Below are 25,375 nucleotides of genomic sequence, written 5' to 3' on the forward strand. Positions count from 1 at the left end.
CAAAGAGACATCAGGACTACTTGGAGATATTTTTGGATTGTCACAGCTAGGGGTCTGCTGGCATGTAGCAGGTAGAGGCTTAGATGTTGCTAAATACCCTACAAGGTAAAGGACAGCCCTCCATAACAAAGAATATCTGCTCCAACTTTCAATAGAGCTGAGGTTGAGAAACCTTGCTCTAGACCACAGAGCAAGAATGTCCATTACTAGTGGTCAGTTAAGAGAGAGATCACATCTTTCCTGTCCTAAAAGGTAAGTATCCTGAACTTACAAAGGATCAGTATTAAGGTGGAAATGCGTTTAATACCCAAGTTTAAGACATGGAGCACAAAAATACAATTGTTAATATTCCTTATGTCCTCCTCCTTTTTTATCCCCCCCCTCCCCCAGTACGAGGGATTGAACCTAGGGTGCTGTGCCAACAGAGCTTCATCGCCAGGTCTTTTAATTTTTTTTTTTTTTTTTAATTTTGCAACAGGGTCTTGCTAACTTGCCCAGGCTGACCTTGAACTTACAATCCTCCTGCCTCAGACTCACAAGTTGCTGGGATTACCACTGTGCCTGGCTCCTCCTGACTATTTGCATGTGACAACAACACTGAAGCAGAGTAGAACTTTATAGATTTTTTTTTTTAATTGGAGGGCTGGTAAAATTCTTTAGGCAAATTTGAATTTAATGACAACATCCATCTGTACTTTGAGATATTGCTTAGTTATTGCCTAGATTCCAAAAAGCCATGAGAAGTATCTGAGTATAGCAGGAGCAGGCAGGTTGCCATTCAAATATCTACAAACTGGCACCCGAGGCTGTTGCTGCCGGCACACTCACATTCTGGAATGTACCTGGTATTTTTTCCTCCCTTTCTCGTAGGCTTTTGTTTCCCCCTATTCCTACTTCTTTTCTCTCTTCTTTTCCCTGCTGTCGGTGCCTCTTGTCACTTGCCAGTGACAGTTGTTTAGCCCCAGTCATGACAGAACTCAAAAGACAAAATGCCTTGATTTGGTGGCAAGGTTTCAATGATGCTTTGGGGGAGAGAAGAATGAGAAGTCCGGATGTGCACGTACTTTAATTTTCCCCCTCTAGGTTCCACCCTTGTGGGAAAAGGTTTTTCAGAGACGTATCAAAAGAGACAAAATTTTGAAAGATATTATCAACAGCTGTTCATAATCTGTGACAAAATACTATTTACTAATATTTTTAAAAAATATTCATAATTTGCTAGGTTTTAATAAATTTCCTTTCAGAGTAAAAAGTAAACTCAATGCAAAGCAATCATTTAAATAAATTTGGTCTTGGAAATTTCTCTTGTAAAGTGCCACAAAATGAAATATTTTAAATATCAGTGTGAACCACAGTGCCATCTATGGCTGTTTTCCACTTGATTTAGCAAGCACAATTTTACTACTTTAACAGTCCCTGAATAGAAGAGGAAGACAGAGGCCCTCTCAAATATAAAAAGCACTGACAATAATTTCACCCGGATTTATATCTTCCGACACACATAAAAAAATACTTCTTTAGAATCTACCTTGGGGGTAGAACAATTAGTTTAAAAGAATTAAATTTGTATGATAAAGACATTTTGAGATTATATACTTTCCTGAGGACAACCTCTCTGAATGCAAAGTCTACAGAAAAATAAGGAACCCATAAACCATACTATCCCATCAATATACTATATCAAAACCAAATAAAACTAAGAAAATAACAATTATTTTGCTGTAAGAAATTGTAATAGATTTTAAAACACTAATTGTTTAAGACACAGGATTGTATTTTTTCTGATCTCTTTTGACTAAATACCATTCAGAAATAACTCAAAAGTTATTTTATAATTTAAAATTCTAAGTAGCATTTGATATGATGATCATAAGATTTAAATTTATATCATAAGCTGTGGGTAATGTTAAATTAGAAATTTTCCAACCTGGCCACAGAAGGAACTTCAATTTTCCCCCTAAACAAGAGACAAAAAATCCTCGAGTCATTCTGCCATCAAGGTGGAAGTTATTTTCCCCACACCAATGCACAGCTATCATCATTTGGAACCAAGTAGATTTTCTTTCTTTCTGTTCCAAATTCACTCGGCTTACTGCCAAGAGAAAATACAGACACAGGGGAGGCAAAGAGCAATTCTGTTAAGATCAATGAAGATGTTGGCCATAACAGAATCCTATTTATCCATCACATCCGTACTTCTTTTTCTCTGATTAGAGATTACTAGCAATTTCTTGACAATTCTTGTACAAAATTAAGTTACAATCAGTCTTGCAAGACTTCATAGGGGGGAGAAAAAAGTGTGTGTGTGTGTGTGTGTGTGTGTGTGTGTGTGTGTGCGCGCGAATGTGGATAGTTTTCCTACTAAATCTAGAAATAGCAAATATAGAATCAATGCTCTAGCCCCTTTTACCTGTATAAAAACTCTTATATTTTTCCTTCTTACAAGAGAACTTATATTCCTGTTTCCAAAGCAGTTAAAACTGCAACAGCAAGTTTAAAAACAAAAAATTCACATGAAGATGTTCTATTAGCCTTGACTTAAGATAGGAGGTCAAAGACACAGTCAGTGTGCAATTAAAAGCTGAGGGTTTTGTTTTGTTTTGTTCTAAGCTTGAGTGAAAATTTAAAATATTCGTTTTGCCACCTAGGGAGAAAAATTACTTATGCATGGCTTCTCAGTTTTCCCCAACTAAAGCTTATCATAATACCTAACTTTATACCAAAAGGAAATTAATTTTTCAAGTAACTTGATACAAATGTGGGACTTTGTCACTTTAAGATAATGGATTTATCAACTTTAAAAATTTAAGATAATAATAAGGATTTGAAAGGATAAAACATGAAAAAATTAAATAGCATTGCAATTTATATGGCAGAGAGAACTTTCTTGTTAAGTGTTTCATTCAGTATAAAGCCACCATATTTCTCAGCAAACATGACCTTTCAATAGCTTCTAATCACAAATGAGGAAAGGGCTGAGCTGCTCCACTTAGCCATCAGGGTTTTGCCCAGCTCTATGGTGGTTTCCACACTCTGGTCCCATAGTTCCCAAACTCGGCTGCACAGAGAATTACTTGAGAAGCTTTATTATAAAACAAAAATAAGCAAAAACAAACAAACAAACAAAAAAACCTTCTCCTGATGCCCAAGTCATACCTTATATTAATTAAATCATAGTGTCTGGCAGAAGCAAAGGCATCAGGCTTTTTTTTTTTTTTTAAGATCCCCAGGTTCCAATGTACAATGAAGTTTGGGAAACAAGCTCTATCTCCACCTTTTTTCTTCTTCTTTTTCAGTGCTAGGGATAGAACCCAGGGGCTTGAGGGTGCTAGGCAAGCACTCTACCACTGAGCTATACCCCCAGCCCTAGCCCTATATTTGATACTTAGAACAATTCCCAACATTCGATCTTTCCCCTTCCTCCTTTCCTCTATTCCCCAACTCCCTTACTTCCTAGACCCTACTCTGTGTTACCTCATCTGCCTCTGTTCGGACCATTCATTTAACAGGACTACAACCTTTTTCTCTCAGTTCCTCCTCATTCTTCAAGTCTCAGTTTGGATGTTACCTCCTACAGGGTACCTTCTGCACAATCCCCACTTCCTTCATACCTATACCTAGAGAAGATGACATCCTTTGTTTTTATGCTCTATCCCATCAGTATAAACATAATTCAGTTTACTATAGTATTGTAATTATTAGGACTATGAACTCCTTGGAAAATACATGGATTCATCTTTTGATTTCTTGCACAATATTTGGTGCCTAGAAGGTACTAAATATGTGTAAATTGTTTATAGTAACCTATACTAAAACAACGAGTGATTAAAAACTACCAAAATTAAAACTAACTTTGATGAAATTAATAGAAATAATGTTGAGTTTGAAAGTTTTATTCCTGGGGCTGGGGATGTGGCTCAAGCGGTAGCGCGCTCGCCTAGCATGCGTGCGGCCCGGGTTCGATCCTCAGCAGCACCACATACCAACAAAGATGTTGTGTCCGCCAAGAACTAAGAATAAATAAATGTTAAAATTCTCTCTCTCTCTCTGTCCCCCTCTCTCTCACTCTCTCTTTAAAAAAAAAAAAAAAAAAAAAAAAAAAAAAAAAAAAAAAAAAGAAAGTTTTATTCCTCAGCTTCTTCATCTGTACATTCACTTAAAATTAATGATATCTGTTTTACTAATGAGAGCCAAATTTAAGCCATAGTACTTCTACTTGTGCATCACATTGTCTTGTATATGTAGGCATACTCTAGATCACATTCCCAGTATATGACAATCTTTACAACTTTTAAATTCGGTAGCTATTGGTTATTGTCTTAGGTATGCTATAGTCAATTCCTGTGGTTATTAATGATAATATTTAACAGATCATACACAGTCTTCTGGTCTCTGTCCTCAATATGATATATGTTAGGCCGGGGTCTGACCCAGCCAAGATGGCAATTTCTAATAGTTTCAGTTAAGAGTCAGTTATTAGAACCTGGGTAAGGAATAGGGAGGAAAACCAAAGTAGTTCAATGTGCATTTTGCACTCTGGATGAAAATTCAGTGCAAACACAATTCTAAGTAATATAATACATGTAATAAAGTAATATATAACATCCTAATTTTTCTACCTTTAATTCTGACTCTACTACCACAAGGGCAAGGAGAAACCTTGCTTGTTGTTACTATAGATTAATTTCCAAGATGTCTTTTACAAAATGAAACGTGCTTGCACACAAAAGCAATCCACCTTAGAAGGTCATACTGAAGAATAAGACGGAAGATTTCACATTTCAATTATTTGTGAAAGCTCCTGCAGTTAACTCACTAAAGCACTGAGGAAGACAAAAGTTTACACTTTTAGGAAATGTAAAGAATCTTCTGACCTTGAGATACTTTAACCTCTCACCATCTCCAATTATAGGATTACTATTTGTTCATAGGAAAATCCCTAATTAAAATTAGTGTAGCTCTCAGTATGTTCACATTTATTATCTTTTGGGACCCTCATATTTCACCATTTGGTAGGCAGCGTTCACACTAACATTACATTTGCAGATCAGAAAACTGAAGTGGAGAATGAATAGACACATGCCTGAGGTCCTAGGCCTATAATTTGGGGGCTTTTCCAACTATTTCATACTTGCTCTCTTGGAAATGTGGTCCATGACCAAATTTAGCTCACACAAATTATAAGAAAAATCAGGGATTAATCATTTCTGGTAAATGTCTAGCAATATTTACATGATATTTAAAATTTTTAAGTACAAATAAAGCCTTCAAACAGGAGCCCCAGTTTAGACAGCATTTGGAATGGCTAGAACTGAACTACACTCTCTCAAAAAAGTAGAAAAGTTTAAATTCATTGAAATGAAAACTATAAATCTTCAAGATTCTAACCAAAGAGATGGTGATTCTCTCCTTTCTAAGCTTTAATTTAAATATTACCCATAGATAGGAGAAATGTGTTCTTACTTCAGTTGAAATTTATTTGTAGAGCAGGTTTATCAAAATAAGAAAATAATGAAACAATAAAAAGTTACTTTGTGAAGATGCAACATTCCATCAAAAAAGTCAAAGGAATGTCAGATAAGGAATTTTAAAAGAGATTAAGAAAGGGCATCCTTATTTTTAAGTAAGAATACAGTTTTAAGAAACTTATTTCATTTCTGTAATTAGACACTTTGCACCAAGGCCAATGCAATGTGTCTTTCCAAAGGATAAAAATCTGACATTCTCTCTCCATTTTTGGAATGCAATTACAGGACAAATTCTTCATAACCAACAAAAGAAATCTCAGTTTCACAGTGATTTCCAAGTCCAAGATAATGAAAGCTTGGTTAAAACAATATTTAACAGAATCAAATGCAGAATGAGAAAATTTGGGTATTTCCTTAGAATCTTCCGTGTTGGGACTTCACTTGTGGTAGCTTTTGTGTGTTTGCAAAGACATGAGGATCCTGAAGAAAATAAGATGCATTGAGGATGGGGTTATCTTTCTCAGGGATTCCTAATGTGACCACACTTTAGCATTTCAGAGGCATTTCTAGTAAACAAACTTAATTCATGATCTGATGAACTTCTTAAGGAAAAGCCAAAAGAGAAATTTGACTTCATATTCATTATTTGGTTTTCCTCTTACATATGATTTTTCCTTAGTAACTAAAAGACACAAAAATCAACCCAATTTGGGTAAAAAGTGGGACTTTCTGTATGTTTGGTCCATTCCTTGTGAAGCTTAAGAGGATTGAAATCAACAGCAAGGTCTCTGATTAAATTGATTCTAGCCTACTTTAACGTCTTGACCAGGCAAGTTTAAAACAGGGGACATAGAAAAACTCTTCAACTACTATTAGTTTAAAAACCTTCAACCTAGAGATCAGATATGGCTCTGTCTTTATCACAACTAGCTTCTAAAGGCTATATGCTAAGTCAAAAGTTATCTAACCCCTCTTAAGTTTTGTTCTCAAGCTCCCGAAAAAGGCAATAATTATGGCATAAAAAATAACTGAAGACTTATGAAAAAAGAAATAAGTCAGAACCATAATGTATCATTTCAAGTTGCTAACTTTGGTTTAGCAAAGCACAAAACTGGCACTCTTTATTCAAATATTGTTGTAGCCCTAGGGCCTAAGTATGAGATGTCTAGCTCAGCTGGTGGTATGACATTATACAATTGTGAGTTTCAATGCTCCTAGAACATAAGAGGACAATGAGCATGTGCACACTGGTTATAAAGAGAGTCACCACCTCCAGGCCTTTGGCTTCTTCAGCGACTTCACTACCCTATGTCACAATCTCCCCTTTAATATTGGATAGTCATCGGGAGAGTAACTCAAAAGTACTTTCGTAACAAGCATTTCATTTAAAAATCAATTAGCTACTTTTCCTTCCAAGGAACAGTAGATCCTATGTGAAAAATGAGCATGATTCACAGGGAAACCAAGTAAAAGTACATAGTACTTTCCCAGGGAAATTAAACAGGGGTCCACAAAGTTGACAGCAAAGTCTCTGGCCATGTATTTGCAGAATACCAGGCGATTTTTTTGAACATGGGACAGTTTATAAGTAACCAGTAAAAAGTTTGCTATTTATGAGAAAACAATTTAACATTAAAACAGAGCCAGCTTTTTGACGATGGCAATTAGCTTCTTCATGTTCCAAACACCAAATAACATTTTCCCATTAATTTTTAAACCGATGTGGCTTTAACTTAAAATAAACTGTACATCAAAAGAATGGAAAATAAACAGCCAGGAACACAATTTGACGAATTGGATTTATTTAGTTTATTTATCTAAACAGGGACCATTGGATCTCTTTAATAGGCTGACAGTTGCACTGGGCTGGTTAATAAAACATTCAACACAGTGTCTTCAGCCAATATAGAAATGCAAATCCCATCAGAAATATTTTATTCATGAGGCAGTAATTTCAGTTACTACCATAGTTTCTTTTTTTAAAATGGCACTCTGCAAACAAACAGTGCCATCTAGTGACTAATGATAAAGCCAGATCTGTCACAGGTTGATAATTAATCTTTTACAGTAGTACCTGTTTTTATCTTTTCTCTATTTCCTGGGTAAGATCAAAGTAGTTAGGCAAAACAAGCAAACAACAGAAAAGTTGAGTAATTTATAATCCTGCCTAGGATTATAGCAGAGACAACTATTAAAACCAAAAAATAGGATTTTGTATTACGTGTGCATATATGAAGAAATTTAGTCCTATCCCTGGAAAACATACACTTTGCTCAGAATACTCAAAATACTAGGATACTATCAATTCATAACAAAATTTTGACCCTCATAATATAATGGCACCATAAATTTAATTCCAGTGATTTAAAAAAATGTAATCTTATATAGGAAAAAATTTCAGTTAAACTGCAAAATCAAATCTAAAATTTAACACCATTTTTTTTAAAAGTTTATATAAACATGAATATGTAGGGTGCATATCTATCTATGTCAGCACACACTTCAACTATGCCATGAGAACAGTGATATAGAAGTTATTCTTACAGTTCATAAAATTCTTCAGTAGCTCAAGGCAATGGTCTCTGGCCCAAAGCAGTCATCATAAAAACAGTCACACTGGAAGAAAGTGTCAAAGCTTCCAAAGTGAAGAAAATCTGTTAAGACCAATCTCAAATTCAGCACATAAGACTAACAATAAAATATTTAACACATACTACTGTTTCGTTCAAGCATACACGGTGGGGAAAGGGTCAAGAACACAAACCTGTTACAGACTTTTGGAGAAGACCAGCATGACACACAAGCACAGAGCAGCCCCCAGAAGGCTGTGACTGCAGCTGAAGACAGATTTTCGGTGTCTTCCCTACCAGATTGGTCTATTTCCTGTTTCTACCTTTGAAATTAATGGGAGCTCTGTGAGTAGTTTACCAAGGTCAAAGCCTGAAATGAGATGCCTATAAACAAAGAAGGCCAACTGCATGATGATTTTCAAACAATTTTAGCCAATGGTGCTTTAATAATGGGGAACCATCTTCTTAAGAAAGTGATTGCACACAAGGAAAATCATGTGTGCATTATTTAAAATATTTATTTAAGATAAATAAATAGAATGTGTATATATATAATTATATATTGATTTAGATAAATATAGTAACTTCCTCCTTAAAGACCACAGTCATATCCAAATAACTAAAAGAAATATTCTTCCATTTCTAATTAAGAAATGTTGAGGCTGTAAAGTGAATTCCAGGTTAGACACAGAGAGGCATGCACATCTGCTAGCCTTTCAAAGACTACTATGTATCTCTTGGAAAAAGAAATCTCAGTTGCATTAATTCTAGAGTCTGTAAAATCCATAATCTTAATAATAACAATATATTTCTTTTATAATTGTTTGAGGATTAAATGAGTAATGCACATAAAGTACTTAGTCCTGCTCTACCTATGATTTTTATGTATTAAATCACTTTCTAACACAGAGAAGATATGGAGAAAGAGCAAAAATAATCTGATGAGCCACAATAAAAGTGTAGCTCCAAGAATATTTTTTTAAGAACTATAAAACAGTTGATAGTCTTTGACTTGTTAATCTGCCTTCTGAGAAATGATCCTGTGATTATATAATCCAGTTCAAATATAGTCACTGCAGCATAATAAATTATGGAATGAATAGAAATATATTAGGATTCAACAAAAGTTGAACATTACTGAATGAAATATTATGCACTCATTAAAATGATAAAAAATTATAAAGTGGAAAATACTAATGTGAGAATGCTAGTTTAAAAAAAGAAAAAATGTTCAGTAGCATCAATACATAACATAAAACAATAAATTATGCAAGAGAGAGGGAATGGAGAGATTGGAAGGAAACAAATGAAATACAAAATGTGGTTCTTTTGAAGTAATGGGTCTAAGGATACTTTTCTTCTTTCTACTTTATTTTCAGAATACTTTGTAATTGGCAGATATGTTTACATAGAAATAAAAAAGTGAACTTTGAAATAATGGCAGGCATATTAATTATTTTCAGTGAGGGAATTTTCTTTCCTGAGATGGTTCTGTCCAGTCTGGCTTTCTCATTTCTTTTTAGAATGCACTTAGGTTTCTTCAAGGAGGATTAACTGATGCTATAATTACCACATATCACCACTGAGACTGTCGAAACCTCTAATCATGCTTTCAAGGTTTCCTATAACTTTCACAGAAATAGAAGTAAAATATCCCAGGAAGCACAGGAAAGAAAATGTCAACAGAAGCGTCAAGTTCTTGACCTTTTGACGAAAATCAGGGTTTAAATTCATCATTCTCATTCATACTTCTTTAGTCTCAGACTTAAAAAAAAAAAAAAGACAGTTACTAGCTTCACTCATAAACTCAGATACTCAAGTTGTCCATTCACCTGTGATGAGAGAGAGTACAGGTAGTGGCAGTAAAAGCTTCAAGCTGTTCCACAACATCCTTTGAACCCTGACCTAAGGGACCAACTCCGGCAGTCTGTAGGTAGTTGGATTTCTAGGACCATTCAGCCTCACTGCTGAGACTGTCAATAGAAGTGCCATTCTCTGATGTAGACAGCTCTGCACTAGGAGCTGGTCTAACAATCACATCACATAACTTGCCAAACAGGAAAAGGACAGCATTCAGGCACCATTGACCTGGGATCGAAGTGAACTTGAGACGGGGGCTAAAAAGCTCCACTTCTAACATTCATTATATTCTAATCCTCCACCCTTCTGTATGAATGTCTTAAAGGAACTTCAGCTTTGTTACAAAAAAAGAGAAATGTGCAACTACAGCAATGAACCACAAGATGGTGCTAGCATCACAGTACAATATCAGAGATGCGCAAAACATTCAACATACCACGTCTTCATAACCTTTAGGACCTTATCATGGTACACTACTTATTTGTTCTTTCTCTTTCCATTTATTGTGCTTTGGTTACACATTTCACACGTTTAGATGTTTTTTTTTTGTGTGTGTAAGCTCAGGGATTTTTATTTATTTTCAGTTTTATTTTCTTAAGAAACAATAATCTTAGACTTGAAAAAATCCTTAACTCTACTTGCCCCTTTTGGTTGCTTCTTTTTTCTGAAATGTCCTGGCATCACCAAGCCCTAGCAAAGCTCACACCAACACTGAAAAAAATTAAAAGTGAAGCTTAAATATATGAATTCTAGCTTCCTAAAAAGTTGTTTTTAAAACTGCAAAGAAGTTATTAAATACCTTTTTGTGAAAATCTGAAATTTTGAAAATCCTGAAAAGGATCATAGAGCATAGATAGGTGCTTAGATTATACAGTTCTGGTTCTGGCTCTAAACAGCTGTCTGCCTTTAAAATAAATCAATGGTTTCTCTCCCCACCCCCTGCCCACTTGCTCATCTAAAGAAATAAGGTGATTGGATTTGAATCTTCTGTAGCTAATACTCCTGTCTCAATCTGAGATTACAGGAAGTAAAAAATGAGCAAAATTAATCTAGGGCCAAAACTCAAGAAGAATCACACAAGTGAATAAAATAATCAGGAACAGCAAAAGTTGCCGATACAAATGGAAACATTACCTTTCCTTAACCTCCCACAGATGAGATTAGAAATTACTGCCTGAATTTAAAAAAATATTTTAAATAGTTATTTTAATCAGTTAAGAATTAAATTCTAAGTACAGGTCCTTTTTAAACTAGACTATTATTTTTTCATTTTCAAATTATCCACACAACTGTCCTCTTAGGAATTAAACATTAAAACCATACTGAGAGTCAGGCACAGTGGCATACACTTATAATCCCAGTGACTTGAGAGGCTGAGATAGGAGGATTGCAAATTTGAGATCAACATTGACCACTTAGAAAGACCCTTTCAAAATAAAACTTAAAATGGGGTAGGGCCTTAAATGTACCTCTGAGGTAGAATGCTCCTGGGCTCAATCCCCAGTGCTGCAAATATCAAACAAACAAACAATAACAATAACAAAAATCCCCACTATCCTGAACTTTCATTTCTAGCTATGGTAACTGATAGAAGACTAACCCTTAAACTTCAAACAGCAGACAATAAAAAGGGACAAAATGGATGAAGCAGTTGTTTCAAAAGACAACAATAAATCATGTAGAATGCAAGAAGAGAAGAGAAATACATGAATGAGCCCCACAGTGACCATGGCTCTCAGACTGGAGGTGCGTTTGGGATAGCAACAAATCCCTGAACATAGGAGACAGACACTGGTATTTTGTACTGCTGAGGTGGATGAAATTCAGCAGGGGTGAGAAGGGAATCATATAGAGAAGGAGCTCCAGAAATCTATACCACAGCCCCCTCAAGTATTTGGCTGAAAATAAACTTGCACATGCAGTGGGTAAGAACTTGTGAAGTCTCACAGAAAACAGGTGTTGGGGGGATATGGATTAAATGGAAACTGCCTAGGACAGGGAGACAAAATTCTAACTAAGAGGAGAGAGCTCTCTCTGAACACTTCAGTGATTCAAATGGAGCCCAAGAGAGAATGCACCTTAAAAGTAGAGCTACCCTAGACATGCCCTAACAAAGCTTAACAGTAAGTTCTGAACAGATCAACCTGATCCGCCAGTATATTATATAACCACTTGGATGAAGCCCAACATTCTCTGAATCAGGCATTGTCAATAGGGGCAGAACTATGCCCAAGGAGGCAGTTTCCGTCAGCTTTACTTCTCTGTGACTGAAGGACCCGAAAACAACCTAGAGGAAAAGAGTTCATTTTGGCTCATGGTTCCAGAGGTTTACTCCATGGTTGGCTGAGTCCATTGCTCTGGTCCCAAGGTGAAGATTATCATGGCACAGTGGGTGGTGAAGGAGCACTGCTCTGTTCATGGCAGCTAAAAAGCAGAAAAAGGAAAAGGGGCTATGGGGAATGTACCTGCCAGGGCACACCTGCAGTGACCACTTCCTCCTGCCATGCCCCACATGCCTACAGTTACCACCCGGTCAGTCCATTCAAACTAAAATGAGCTGATTAGGTTAACAGCTGTCAGAATCCAAACACTTCATCTCTGAATACACTAACACAGGAAGTTTAGGGTATACCTTATGTCCATAACAAAGGCAAAACTGGTTCTTCAGAGGATAAAAAAATCTTAGCTATCACAAAGTTGTGTGGTACTCCAAAGGGCCACTGTACATGAATAGATGCACAGACATAAAGTATATGTGTGGTGCCAAATTTCCTCACGAGAAGAGAGGAATAATTAAAAAAAAAAAAATGTCTGAGTTGGGAATGTAGCTCAGATTCAACCACAACACAACAACTACGCGCGCACGCACATATACACGAAATAACAAAAACATGTCTTAAAAGGTAACTTATAGGGCAATAATGAAATCAAGGTTGAAAAACACTATTTTTTTAATATTTAATTTTTAGTTGTAGTTGGACACAATATCTTTATTTTATTTATTTCTTTTTATGTATGGCTGAGGTTTGAATCCAGGACCTCGCACATGCTAGGAAACAGAAGTAGGAAAGATTACTAGGATCAATCATGCTGAGAACAACAAAGGCTTCCAGAAGGGGCAATGAATGTGGGAGATATTTAAGGGGAAGTACTGCTAATTCTCAGTGACCAATTAGATGTTCAATATTATGGATAGGGAAAAATTCGAGGTAACTCTGAAGGCCTGCTTACAGAAACTGGATGTATTGCTTGAGGGACCCTGGAGTTGAGGTGCACAATACACAGTAATAAGTATGAATCTGGAGCTGTGGGGAGCCTGGGCTAGAGGTGTAGGTTAGCAAAGATGCAGTTAGTGACGCCAGGGAATGGAGGACGGCATGCAGGGAAGAGAGTAGAGTGAGTGGAGATGGCTGAAGGGACCACCTCTGCTGTTCTTTCTTGGAATTCAGTTTTTCTAAGTACAGTTATATCACTACAAGCAAGTTATCAAATATTTTTAAGAAGATATTCTCCATTCCTTTTTAAAAAAAATACTCAAATAAAAAAATAAGAATCAAGACAAGGGAATTATGTAAAGATTTCCTACACTCTATTCAAATGTCTCATAATATGGGATGGTAAAATGAAGAAAGTTGTAAAACAGAAGTCAGAGGATGACTCACTGATCCATGTGCTGAGACTGTACCTATAGTCCCGGCTTCTCTGGAGGCTGGAGAGGATTGCTTGAGTCCAGCCTGGGCAACATAGCCAGATATCATCTCCCCACCCCCATCCCCACCCTCCAAAAGGACCAGTTGCTTCTCAAAGTCCTCCAGTGGCTTCTCATCAATCTAGAGCACAGGCCAGGACTTTCCCATGGTCTACCTCCTTCTACAACCACTTCACCCCTCACTTCAGTCACCCTAACAAAAATAGCCACCATCACCTGCTGGTCATTCTTTATCCTTTACTCTCTTTATTTTTCTTTATAGCATTTATCACCATCTGCAGTTATAATATAATATGAATGTGCTTATTTGTTTATTGTTTTCCCCACTGGATTTTCTGCCCACTAGAATTAAAATTCCATTAGAACAAGTACTTAATCTTGCCCACCACTGTCTTCCAGAACTTATGACAGTGGCTCATACATTGTAGGACTGGAAAAAGTTGTGTTGAAGGAAATCTATATTCAGTCTCAACCTCTTGGATCTATCATGTGTTAATGAGGATAACAATCCATCTTCTCTTTCTACCCTTCAGACCATGGAATGAAATACTACATGCTGAAGTACTTTACAAATTGCAAAGCACAGTGCAACAGAAGTGGTAATGAGGGAGAGATGTTTTCTGACACAGCAGAAAGCTGTGATACCCCCCACCCACACACACAAATATTTAATGACAGTCTAGAGAAGAAATTTTAACTTCATTGTTGTTGGTTCCATTTTTCTGTATTAAAGAAAATATAGCTAAGAAAGAAATACTAATCCAAGAATGCAATTTCCAAATATCTAAAATAAAGTAAAGGGCTATAAAGGAATCTATTTGGTATTAAGCTCTGTGGGAAACAAAGTAAATTGAACATTGAATTAGATGACATAATAATACACAAAAATAATTTAATTTTTGAAAAAAAATTAAGAATAAAGATGATAACTAAACTATTATTCTGGGCTGAACACTTATCTTCCTCATATATCTGTGTCAAAATCTTAATCCTCAGGACTGAGAGTGACTGGGTATTTGGAGACAGGGTCAGTCATCAAAGAATTAACTAAGTTAAAATGTGTGGGTCTTAACTCAAAATTACTTGTGTCCTTACAAAATTAGAACACAAACATACATGAGTAGACGATTGTCTGAAGACCAGCAAGAAGCCATCTATAAACCAAGGAGAGAGGCTGCAGGTGGAACTACTGTAGCCAACAACGCTCCAACCTTGGACTTTTGAGAACAAGCTTCAAGCTTCTCAGACTGTACTTCATTATGGTAGCTCTAGCAAACTAACACACTTCGTTTTTCTAGAATCCAGAAGGAAAATTTTTGAAAAAGCATGCCATAAGAATGAGATAAGCAAATGAAAATAATCCTTATAAATGTTTTATATTACTTTCATCACTTATATTAAATGTTAACTTTAGTTAGAATTTTATAAGTAGAAATTTAAGGTGTCAAGTTCCTAAATAAATCCAATCTCCCCACTATATCTCATATTCTTGCTGAGAGACACCAACTTTCCAGAAAGCTCTTGGAAAAGGTTTTATTTACTACAGAGCACAGAAGCTATGAATTTACATTTCTTTTCTGAATTCAGGAACATCACGGATTCTAATTTTCAAAACAATCAATAGGAGCCCAGTTTAACAGGCACTTACTTGTATTGGAGCGAGTGCTATGGTTTAGATCTCAGATGTCCCCCAAAGACTTTCATGCTAAAAACTTGGTTGCCAGTCTATGGCACTACTGGGAAGTGGTGGGACCTCTAACAAGTCGGAGGAAGGAAGGAAGAAAGTTAGGTCATGGTGGGGCAGGCTTGCCCTTGAAGAGAATATTGAGATACTAGCCCCTTCCTATTTATTTCTTTGCTTTCTGGCTGCCATGAGGTAAATAGCTTTGCTCCACCACATATTTCTTGCCATGATGCTCTGCTTTGCCACAGGCCCCCCAAAAATCAAGCCAATCAATTGTGGACTCAAACCTCTGAAATTATAAGCCAAAATAATTTTTTCTGGTAAGTTGATTATCTCAGATATTTCATTATAGCCACAGAAAGCTGACTAACACAGGGACTAAGGCAGTCCATTGAAACTTCTTAGGAAATATTCATTAAATATCCATGAAATAAACATACAAAAAAGTACAAATCACCCTATTTCCAGACTAAAGAGAAATTCCATTAGAACAAGTACTTAATCTTGCCATTGGCATTGTAGTGGAAAAATTTATTGCACTTTAGAGGGAAAGATCCTTATAAATTCTTGACTTTCCTTATGAATTTGTACCCCAGATCAAATCAGATTCACACCTAATTTATGTATCAACACATAACTTTTGTCACTCATTGGTGAGGCTCAGATATTTTCTCACCTGCATTTTTTTTTAAATGACTGATATGAAATTTATTAACTGAAATTCTAATTTCCTATGTCAGCCTATAAAAGAACATTTAGTTATCATTCACAGTGTTTTACAAATATTTTTATGTGTGTCTTTAAAAATTATTTTTAATTGTGGTAAAATATGTAATATAAAATTTACCATCTTCTCCATTTTCAAGGGTACAGTTCAAGAGTGTTAAACACATCCAACTGTTGTAGTTGCTCAACTGAACGTTTCATCTTGCAAAACTGAAACTCTATACCATAAAACAACTTGTGTCCCTAGTGACCACCATTCTACTTTCTCTTTCTATGAACTTGGCTACTTTAGATACCTCAACAAATGGATGTTTGCAGTATTTGTCTTTTTTGTGACTGGCTTACTTCACTTAGCATAATGTCCTAAGATTCATCCACATTGCAGCATGTATCAGAATTTCCCTCTTTTGGAAGACTGAATAATATTCCATTGTCTGAAGAAACATGTTTATCCACTCATCAATCGGCAGACACACAGCTTGCTTCCACCTTTTTGCTGTTGTGAAAATGCTGCTATGACATGAGTGTGCAAATTTCTCTTTGAGATTCTGCTTTCCATTCTTTTGGAAACATAACCAGAAGTGGGATTTGCTTATCTGTGTCTTTTCTACTCTATTTACTCACAATTCCAACATTGTCTTTAAATTTATATTCTTAAATTTGCTATAATCTGGGTAGAGTTCAAAGCCAGAAATAGAGGAAGAGAAAGACAGATGTTCTCAAGGGGCAACCAATATAAAGGATCACTTATTTAAATTATTAATTTAAAGTAATTCACTTTACCTTTTGCAGGGAGGGACATAATATAATCTTTTAAGTCTCTAATGAATCTACGGAGATTATGTCAGGAAAAAAACACATAAAGGAACATGCATTCAAAAACAGGGGTAACTCTCAGGAGACTTGGTGCTCTGAAGTCCATCCCTGGCACTGCATCTAAAAGGCTACATACTCTGTAAGGCCAGAGACTGGGTTTTGAGTTCTAATAAATACTAAATACCAATAAATAATATCCAAACTCAAAGAACCACATGATTAGGATTTATTTGTGAGTCATGAATCCAGCACACCTGGAGTCCCATCATTAGCTATCTCCACTGCCATTTTAGCTCTCTAATTCATACACATGAAAGCTGCTCCTTGCCTTTTGCACAAGTCCCTGGAGATGATGACTTAACATTGATTAAGGCAGAGGGAGGAAAAAATAAAAAAATAAGTGAAAATTCAGTTTAAAAACCAGTAAGCATGACAAAAGATGGGATTTAACTCACAAAATCTGTTTCGAGTTTTCCCATTTCTTGCTTGTAGCTTCTCATTCTGTTGCTGTACATTCCTCGACTTTGTGGTGGTATCTCACGGACTTCTAAATCCATCTGTTCAAGCTAGAATGGAGAGAGAAAAGCCTGATTTAAACCATATGCTTATTCTTTATTTGACCAAATACTTGTAGCTGAAAGGATTTCATTCCAAATCCTCATTTTAAAGTTGAGGAACTCAGCCCACGGGTGCTGACTGCCTATGATCAAATAACACTGGAACTATTTTTGTGCTTAATTTTCATTTAGTTCAACAAGCAGTTACTCAGTACTTGCCAAATAACAGAGTGTCAAGCTGCTTGCTTTGTCAAGAATTTCCTTTAAAACATGTGCATTAATCCAAACATTCTCAATAATTTGATTTTAATATCCTTGGGGTAGCCTCATCATTCAGTCCAACCTGGTCTGGTCTTCAGACTATAAATCTCCAGAAGGATGGAAAAATAAACCAAATCATTATTTCCTGAAACATCAGTCCAGCCTTAGTCACTGGGTATCATTTCCTCTGGAAAGTCTTTTCTGATTAGGAAAATCACACACCAGCCTCATGCCTCATACTTTAAAGCCACAAAGACAAGAGATTAAATGAATATAGTGATATACTAGATTACACAGCACTCGCTAAAATCACAGCAGGGCACTTTATAACATCATATAACACTTTGAATATAACACATAAAAGTTTAATGGATGGCAATAAAGACATACCATGATGGTTTAGAACATGGGCTCTGTAGTGAAATTCTTGTGTTCACATTGTAGGCCTCACTACTTACTAGTCTTAGAAACATTTTTTAAAAAAAGGATTTTTAACATCTTTCTGCTTATTTTTCAATTTCTTAAAACAACCTCTCTTTCCTAGGAGTCTGTGAAGATTAAATGAAGCAATTCCTATAATAGTTTAAGAACAGAGTCTCTTACTTTATAACTAGATTAATGTTAACTATAGTAATGATGATTACTGACGATGAAGAAATAGAGCAGAGGTAGCTTACTTGTACTTGGCATTAAAAAATAAAAACCAACAATAACAAATTGGCCCAAGCCATTCCTGGTAAATTTACATGCAAAAATGCTGCAACGTATTTTGCTTTTAAAATCATTCTAATGTTATTTCCACAAATAATATGTTTGTCACTGAGCTACAAAAACTCTAATTGTCCAGAGTTAAAGATGGAATAACTATACTAGAATATAGATAAGCCCACAAATCATATTTCCATTAGTAAACTTCAATTTTTACTAGAGAAAAGAAAATATTAATTAATCTTGATTTAAACAGTAATCATTTAAATTATTGACATGTTCCAACTTAATTGTGAAGTATCAACAAATTAAATCATACTTGGCAAGGCAATTATTTAAAGCACTTCTCTGAAGTCATCCTTAAGTGCTTAGTTCTGAAAAGGTGAATAAGATCATAGAAACAATTGCAAAAGTACACATACATCAAATATCTGAGAATTAGGCACATTTTCCTTTAAGACATTTTACAAGGACATTTAAGATGAAGTTCAAAGTAGGTAAGGGAAAAAAAAAGGAAATACACAACAAACACTTAAAATGAAACCAGGAATAAGTGTAATGTGCATTTTCCCCATGTTGTCACAACATTTCATGTGGCCAATGCACAGTGTTCAACATGAGAGTGAAAAGATATGCAGTGTCTAAGATACTAACACAAAGCAATTGTTCAGCAGAAACAATTCTAACAGTCAGAAAGAAAATAAGTGTTCTTTTTTTTTAATCACTGTCCTCATCTACAGGACAGTGTATAATATAACCAACAATGTCTTTAACAATGATGTCATCAGAACTAAATTAACAGTTTTCTGATCATTTTAAACAAACAGAAATACATATCTTAGACAAAAGCCTCTATTATTATTATAATAATAACTAAATAATTAACTATTATTTAGTTAGTAATAACTAAAGCCAGCTTATGCTTGCTATACGTCTGTGGTAAAACCTTGGTCATCAGAAGATCAGCTTTCCATCATTAGATAAACAGAATGTCTCCAGGGTAAAGGCTATAAACCAAAACACCAATCTTTTTTTTAATGCATTTTATGTTTTTAATATCTTCATTTTTATTTATTTATTTTTATGTAGTGTAGAGGATTGAACCCAGGCCTCATATGTGTGAGGCAAGTGCTCTACCACTGAGCTACAACCCCAGCCCCAAGACACCAATCTTGATGGCAAAAAACCTGCTACAGAGAACTCAACAACAGTATAAGAAATCAATGCAAGATCCAAAGAATTTATCACTTGTCAATTCATAATTATCTTACCAATCAGAAAGAAAACATGTCCTGATTCCTTGCTCTGGCATATAAAAATCTAGTCTTTTTGTATGAAAGCTGTCAATCATGACAGAAGCAATTGAATATAAAAAGAAACTAAAGTAAGGAAAAAATATTAAAAGAACACTTTCAAAAGATAGACAAAAGGTAAAGCTGCCCTTATAGAGGCAGTAACATCAGCCTATGGAGATAGTGAGAGCAGCCAGCACAGTCTAGAAGTAGACTATGGGACAAGGAAAGCATCCAATATTCTGACAGCTCAAAGAACCACTGACAGAGAAGATGGAGCAGCAGCTCTGCAGGTCCATGCCTTAGTACTCAAAGACACAGAAGAAATATCTACTGTGCCACTGGGAACAACTGCTTACTCCTTAGAACCTCCCAAGGCTGCAGCCTCTCATGTATGGTCCTGTTAAAGAATACTTCTATGTCAAACAGCATGGAAGATGCTCCAATCTGTGGCTAATCTTTGAAGTCCCTTCTTAGAAATTCATAATGTCCTTAAGCTTACCTAAAGGTCCAAGAAAGCTCTGTGGAAAAGCAATACCTTTATCTAACACACTCATTTGGAACCACAATGCATAGAAACAAATTGAATCATACTTGCAATACTTGGCATTTAAAGCCCCAAATTGGGAAATAATACTTTTTACCTCTTTTTTTTTCCTCCCTAACTTATGGATTTATTTCCATGATTGAAATCTTTACCATTTAACAAGGTGTTGGGTCTCAAACACGTTACTTAAGCCTCAGTCCCAATCTACAAAAGATGGTAAGAAAAGTATTGATAATCTCTTATGCTCCAATTTAGCTTGCTGGATGTGTCAAAAATGGAAGGTTCTGACCAGGGCTATCTTTCAATAGTCTGTTCATAGGAAATAACCTTGAAGGAGGAAATAATGTGTTTTCTCTAGGACAGAAAGCAGGTGTAAGCAGGTATGCTTCCAGGCTGCCATAGAGTGGCTTGTTTCCCAGGCTTTGAGTTCCTGTCCTGTACAGTATTTTATTTTGCTTGTGTAAGAAAATATCTATGCTTACCTGCATCAATCCTGTGGGAACTGGAACTCAGAGAACTGATTGAACCAGGTTGAAACTCTGGCAGCCATTTTCACTATGAGTGATAAAAGTCTTTTGTCTCTGACTTAAAAGTCTCATGTCTTCTATAAGCTGACAAGTTCACTCAGGTTAAAAGTATGGGAACATCTCAGACCCTTCATGGTTTTTGACAAATAGTTCTTGTGTCACATGTTTTTTGAGAAAATTAAATATTATAAAGCAAGACGTATACTTATGCCAGTGTCTGGTACCTAGTATGCCTTGATCAAGGATTAACAATTTATAGCTCTTATGAAAAATATGAAGGAATAAACACTAGAGGTTGACACTTAACAGATCATGTTCATTAAAAAGAATAAAATCTTAAGAAGCTATTAAATTCCCTTAAATTTAAAAACTGACAAATTTTTGTGAATTAAAAACACTGATCAGTAACATTTCACACTTCCGCAATGCATAAATGAAGCTAGAGGAAGATCGGTTTCCAGGACTCTGTGTCAGTCTCTACATACCAGTTCTTTGGCCTCTTCAAGCTGTTTTTCCACATTTGCAACCATTTGTTTCTTCTCATCTAAAAAAAAAAAAACAACAACAACAACAAAAAAAAATCAACACATCAACAACAAGGAATTATTAAGGATCAAAAACATTTAATATTTTGGAAACTTCTATTTTTATATATCCTTTTCCTTTCTGATCAGATTAGAGAGTATAGGCAAATGAGCATAGCATTCTTCAATAGGTTACAAACTACATTAAGCCATTGACTCTGGGTTTTCTGAAAATACATAATCTTACGGCTCCCTAATTGTTAAAGAGAAGCCATACATTTTTTTTTCCTTTTTTGGTACTGGGGATTGAACCAAGAAAGGGGGGCTTTACTGCTGAGCCACATCCCCAGCCCTTTTTAAATTTTGAGACAGGGTCTTGCTAAATTGCTGAGGCTGGGTGTGAAACTTGCAATCCTCTTGCCTCAGCTTCCAGAGTGGCTGGTTTACAGACATGTACCACCATACCCAGTGAGATGCTATACATTTTTAAAATATATTTTTTAGTTGTAAATGGACACAATATCTTTATATTTATTTATTTATTTAATATGGTGCTGAGGATCAAACCCAGGGCCTCACATGTGCGAGGCAAGCACTCTACCACTGAGCTACAACCCCAGCCCAACATGCTATACGTTTTTAAGGAAAACTGAAAATTATTCTGTTCTTTAGAATAGGCTATGTCAACAACAGCAGATTTAGTGGGGGGCCTGAGGAATTTACAAAGTTATAAATTTAACACATTGGGAATAACTGATTTATAAATATACTTTAAAAGTCACTTAGCAAAACGCTTCCTAAAATGGGCAAGATTTTAGAATCCTTCAAATATTATACTTTCAGTAACATAAGATAGGGCATATTGGTCTGGAGATGTAGCTCAGGGGTAAAGTGTTTGCCCAGCAAGGCCCTAGGTTCAATTTACACACACATACACACACACACACACACACACACACACACACACACATACACGCACACACAGTTAAGAACAGGGCATAATAGAAGAAATATTTGAAATCTGGGCTACTGATTCTAAATCCAAAGCTTACTCGGTGGTTGTGGGATCCTAGACAGGAGATACACAAACACACACACACACACACACACACACACACACATACACATATATATACATACATATATATATATTTAAGACTCAGCCTTGTACTCTCTAAAATGGAGATTTTAAAAAAAATCCACTGGATTATTTCTAGTTCCAATAAGTTTGATGCAAATGAAATTATTTCTAAATTGTGAAGTGCTAAGTCAGTATGTGGTTTATTTAAATTTGACCACTAATTATAACCTAACCATGATTGCCTTCTCTGAGAGAGATGTGGACTAGCAGATAATTTCAGAAAACCTTCCCATAACCTATTCTAAAATCAATTAGCCCATTTGTTCATAGACTCTGCTAATCAAGCTTATTGAACATTTGTGGTTTTCTGCCTAGCACCTTTCTCTTCCCAGGCAACAGCCCCACTCTTCTGAGACCCCCACCTCTACCAAGCAAATGAATGAAAAATACTGTCTCCTTATATAATCCTGTGTTCTGTGGCAAATTAAAGACATCTCATCTTAGCTGGACTAATCTTAGTATCTCAATCCCCTGGTCACACTTGTCTGTTGGGCAGGCATATGATCCCAGGAAACCATCAAGTTTCTAGAGCAAGAGGAAAGTATTTTCTTCTGTCTTAGCAGTGACAACATCAACTAGAAGCTGTTGGCATCCATTGGTCTATCTCCAAGAAGAAAGTGAATATGCACTGACTGGGAATGAAGGCAGCATTTAGAAAGAAACAAAGCTGACAGATAGAGATAGGTATAGTTAGTTCCTGGTGCTGAATACTTGACTTAACCAAAATTTGTTTTCTTGTGCCAACAAATTTCTATTTAAAATTGTGTTCATGTCACTGGGAGTGGTGGCACATGCCTATAATCTCCAGGGTCTCAGGAGACTGGCAGGAGGATTGCAAGTTCAAAGCCAGTCTCAGCAACCAAGCAAGGCCCTAAGCAACTTAGTGAGATCTTGTCTCTTAAAATAAAAAGAAGGTGGGATCTGGGGATGTGGCTGAGTGATTAAGTGCCCTTGGGTTCAATCTCTGGTACCAAATAAATAAATAAATAAATTTGTCTATTTCACATAGAATTTAATGAGACTAATTCAACTAACTCGAAAAGTCACGAGGCCTGAAAAAGGTACAATGCCTACTAGTTGACTAGTCCTTTCAGAAAAGTCAACCCTACATGGGACAGTTTTAGTAGAAATTATCATTTTACTAAAATCATAATTAGATTTTGCTAATCCCAAACCCTTCCTTTTGCTAATCCCAAACTGAGGGTATTAAAGTAGCTGTCACATAAGGTATTTTATGTATACTATAAATTTCTCCTTAAGAAAAACATAAATTTGGAATTAGAATTCAACTTGATTTTTTCCCTCCTTGAGAAAAGATAAATCTATTTATGATTAGATTATAATTTTAATATAAGTCTAAAATTTATCTGCTTCTGGCCCCTCTAATCCCTCTAACATCTGTATACAGTTATAGAATAGTATTGTATTTATATGAGAGAATAGAATACAAAATAAGACAAGGCAATCTTGAATCAAGAGTGAAATTATATATTTACATAGCAGAAGGAACATCTTGTTTTAATAAATATTGTTCCCAATTGTTAAGTTGTTGGGAATGCACATATCATGAACTTTCAGGACCAATATACAGCACATCAGTTTTTCCCATTAACAAAATGAATCAAAAGAACTTCCCTTGACCTTCATATCTCTTTGCTGCTAACACTTCTCCCCATCATCCACAGCCCATATTTTTGAAAGCAAAGGTAGACGGTTCCCTTCCTCATCTCCCCCTCCACTCCCTATAATATAGCTCCCACCCTCTCTTATGCAAATTAATAGACATTCTTGGTCCTATTTTTGTTTAATCTTGTGGCTCCTGACACTCTGCTACTCTCATTCTGTAACTTTCTCCTTTCATAATACCTTCCATAACACCTAATTTTGTGATTCTCCTAAATGCTCACTTCTGCCTCAGAGTTCTCTGCTTGGCTTCCTCTGTTTGAGCTGATCTTTTTAACTGTCAGTATTCTTTGGAGTTCAGTCCTTGCTTATCTTCCCTTATAGTGATCATTTGCATCCCTGGGAATTTCATAAATTTTAAAATGATCATATTATTTATTTATGATCCTAAATTTTTACCTTTAACCTTGAATATGTATAAAACTGTTTTAATCCCAATGCTCATGTCCATCTCCTGTGTGACCGCCTAGCAAACTACTATTCAAAAACCATCAGAAATCACCAAGTCTCTGAAGCTTTTCTTAACTCAACAAGAGTTAATCACTATTTTTTAAAACATAAAACAACTATAACTTTTACATAATCCTAATAATTAATTTCTCACAATAACAGGTCTGATTAGCCTTTAGGCTTGGGGGTTCTGAGAAGACAGGAGCCATATCAATCACCTTTATTGTCCTGAAATCTAGTCATGAGCCTGGCATATAATAATCAGTTCTCAAAATAAATAAATAAAAGATGGTAAATTGAATGAATAAATGCAGAGGACAGTGCAAGCATTTACAAAAGAAGCTATGCCACCAACAGCCCTGGTTCTCTGTCTCCATGTCTACCCCCCTTCACCCTTAATCTTCCTAGAAATGTGGCTTTGATTGGATCACTCAAGCCTGTAGTCAAGGCCCTCCACAATTCAGATCCAAGCAACCTTTCCAACTTTATTTCTAACCACAGGCTTTCTAGGATGTAATTATATAATAACTATTCATTACTGCCTAAACAAACCTCATTCTTTTTCCTTCTTGAAATGTTTGTTAATTTTGGTCAAATGCAACAAAACTGGTTTGTCTAACATAAACCAATGGGGGATGATTTATTAGAATAATATGTAATGATTCACCTCCATATCTAGTACCAGAGTACATGGTAGAGGCTCACTAAATGCTTACTGAAGAAGGAATCAGTCTTTGCAGTTAGCAACATAATTATTGCTCACAGAGAATTTAAGCAAAAGAAAAACTGTATCAGTGAGGACTGGAAAATCTTCCCAATTAAAATAGCAAGTTTTCCTTTCTGAAAGAAATA

General features: G+C 35.7%; 1 protein-coding gene across 9 annotated transcripts in view; it reads right to left on the reverse strand.

Annotated features, from left to right (window-relative positions):
- Nucleotides 1-25,375, reverse strand: part of Vti1a (vesicle transport through interaction with t-SNAREs 1A) — a 461,587-nt gene that overhangs the window by 428,916 nt on the left and 7,296 nt on the right. For 5 of the 9 annotated variants that reach the window (XM_040272255.2, XM_040272253.2, XM_040272252.2 and 2 more), the window contains exon 2: nt 17,289-17,399. In XM_040272255.2, coding sequence (XP_040128189.2) covers nt 17,289-17,399 — 111 coding nt within the window. Of the gene's footprint in view, nt 1-17,288; nt 17,400-21,210; nt 21,270-25,375 lie in introns of all 9 variants that reach the window. The other 4 variants (XM_005320678.5, XM_078049492.1, XM_021723300.3 and 1 more) reach the window with 1 other exon arrangement.

The sequence above is a fragment of the Ictidomys tridecemlineatus genome, chromosome 1 (genome assembly GCF_052094955.1).
Source record: "Ictidomys tridecemlineatus isolate mIctTri1 chromosome 1, mIctTri1.hap1, whole genome shotgun sequence".
NCBI lineage: Eukaryota > Metazoa > Chordata > Mammalia > Rodentia > Sciuridae > Ictidomys > Ictidomys tridecemlineatus.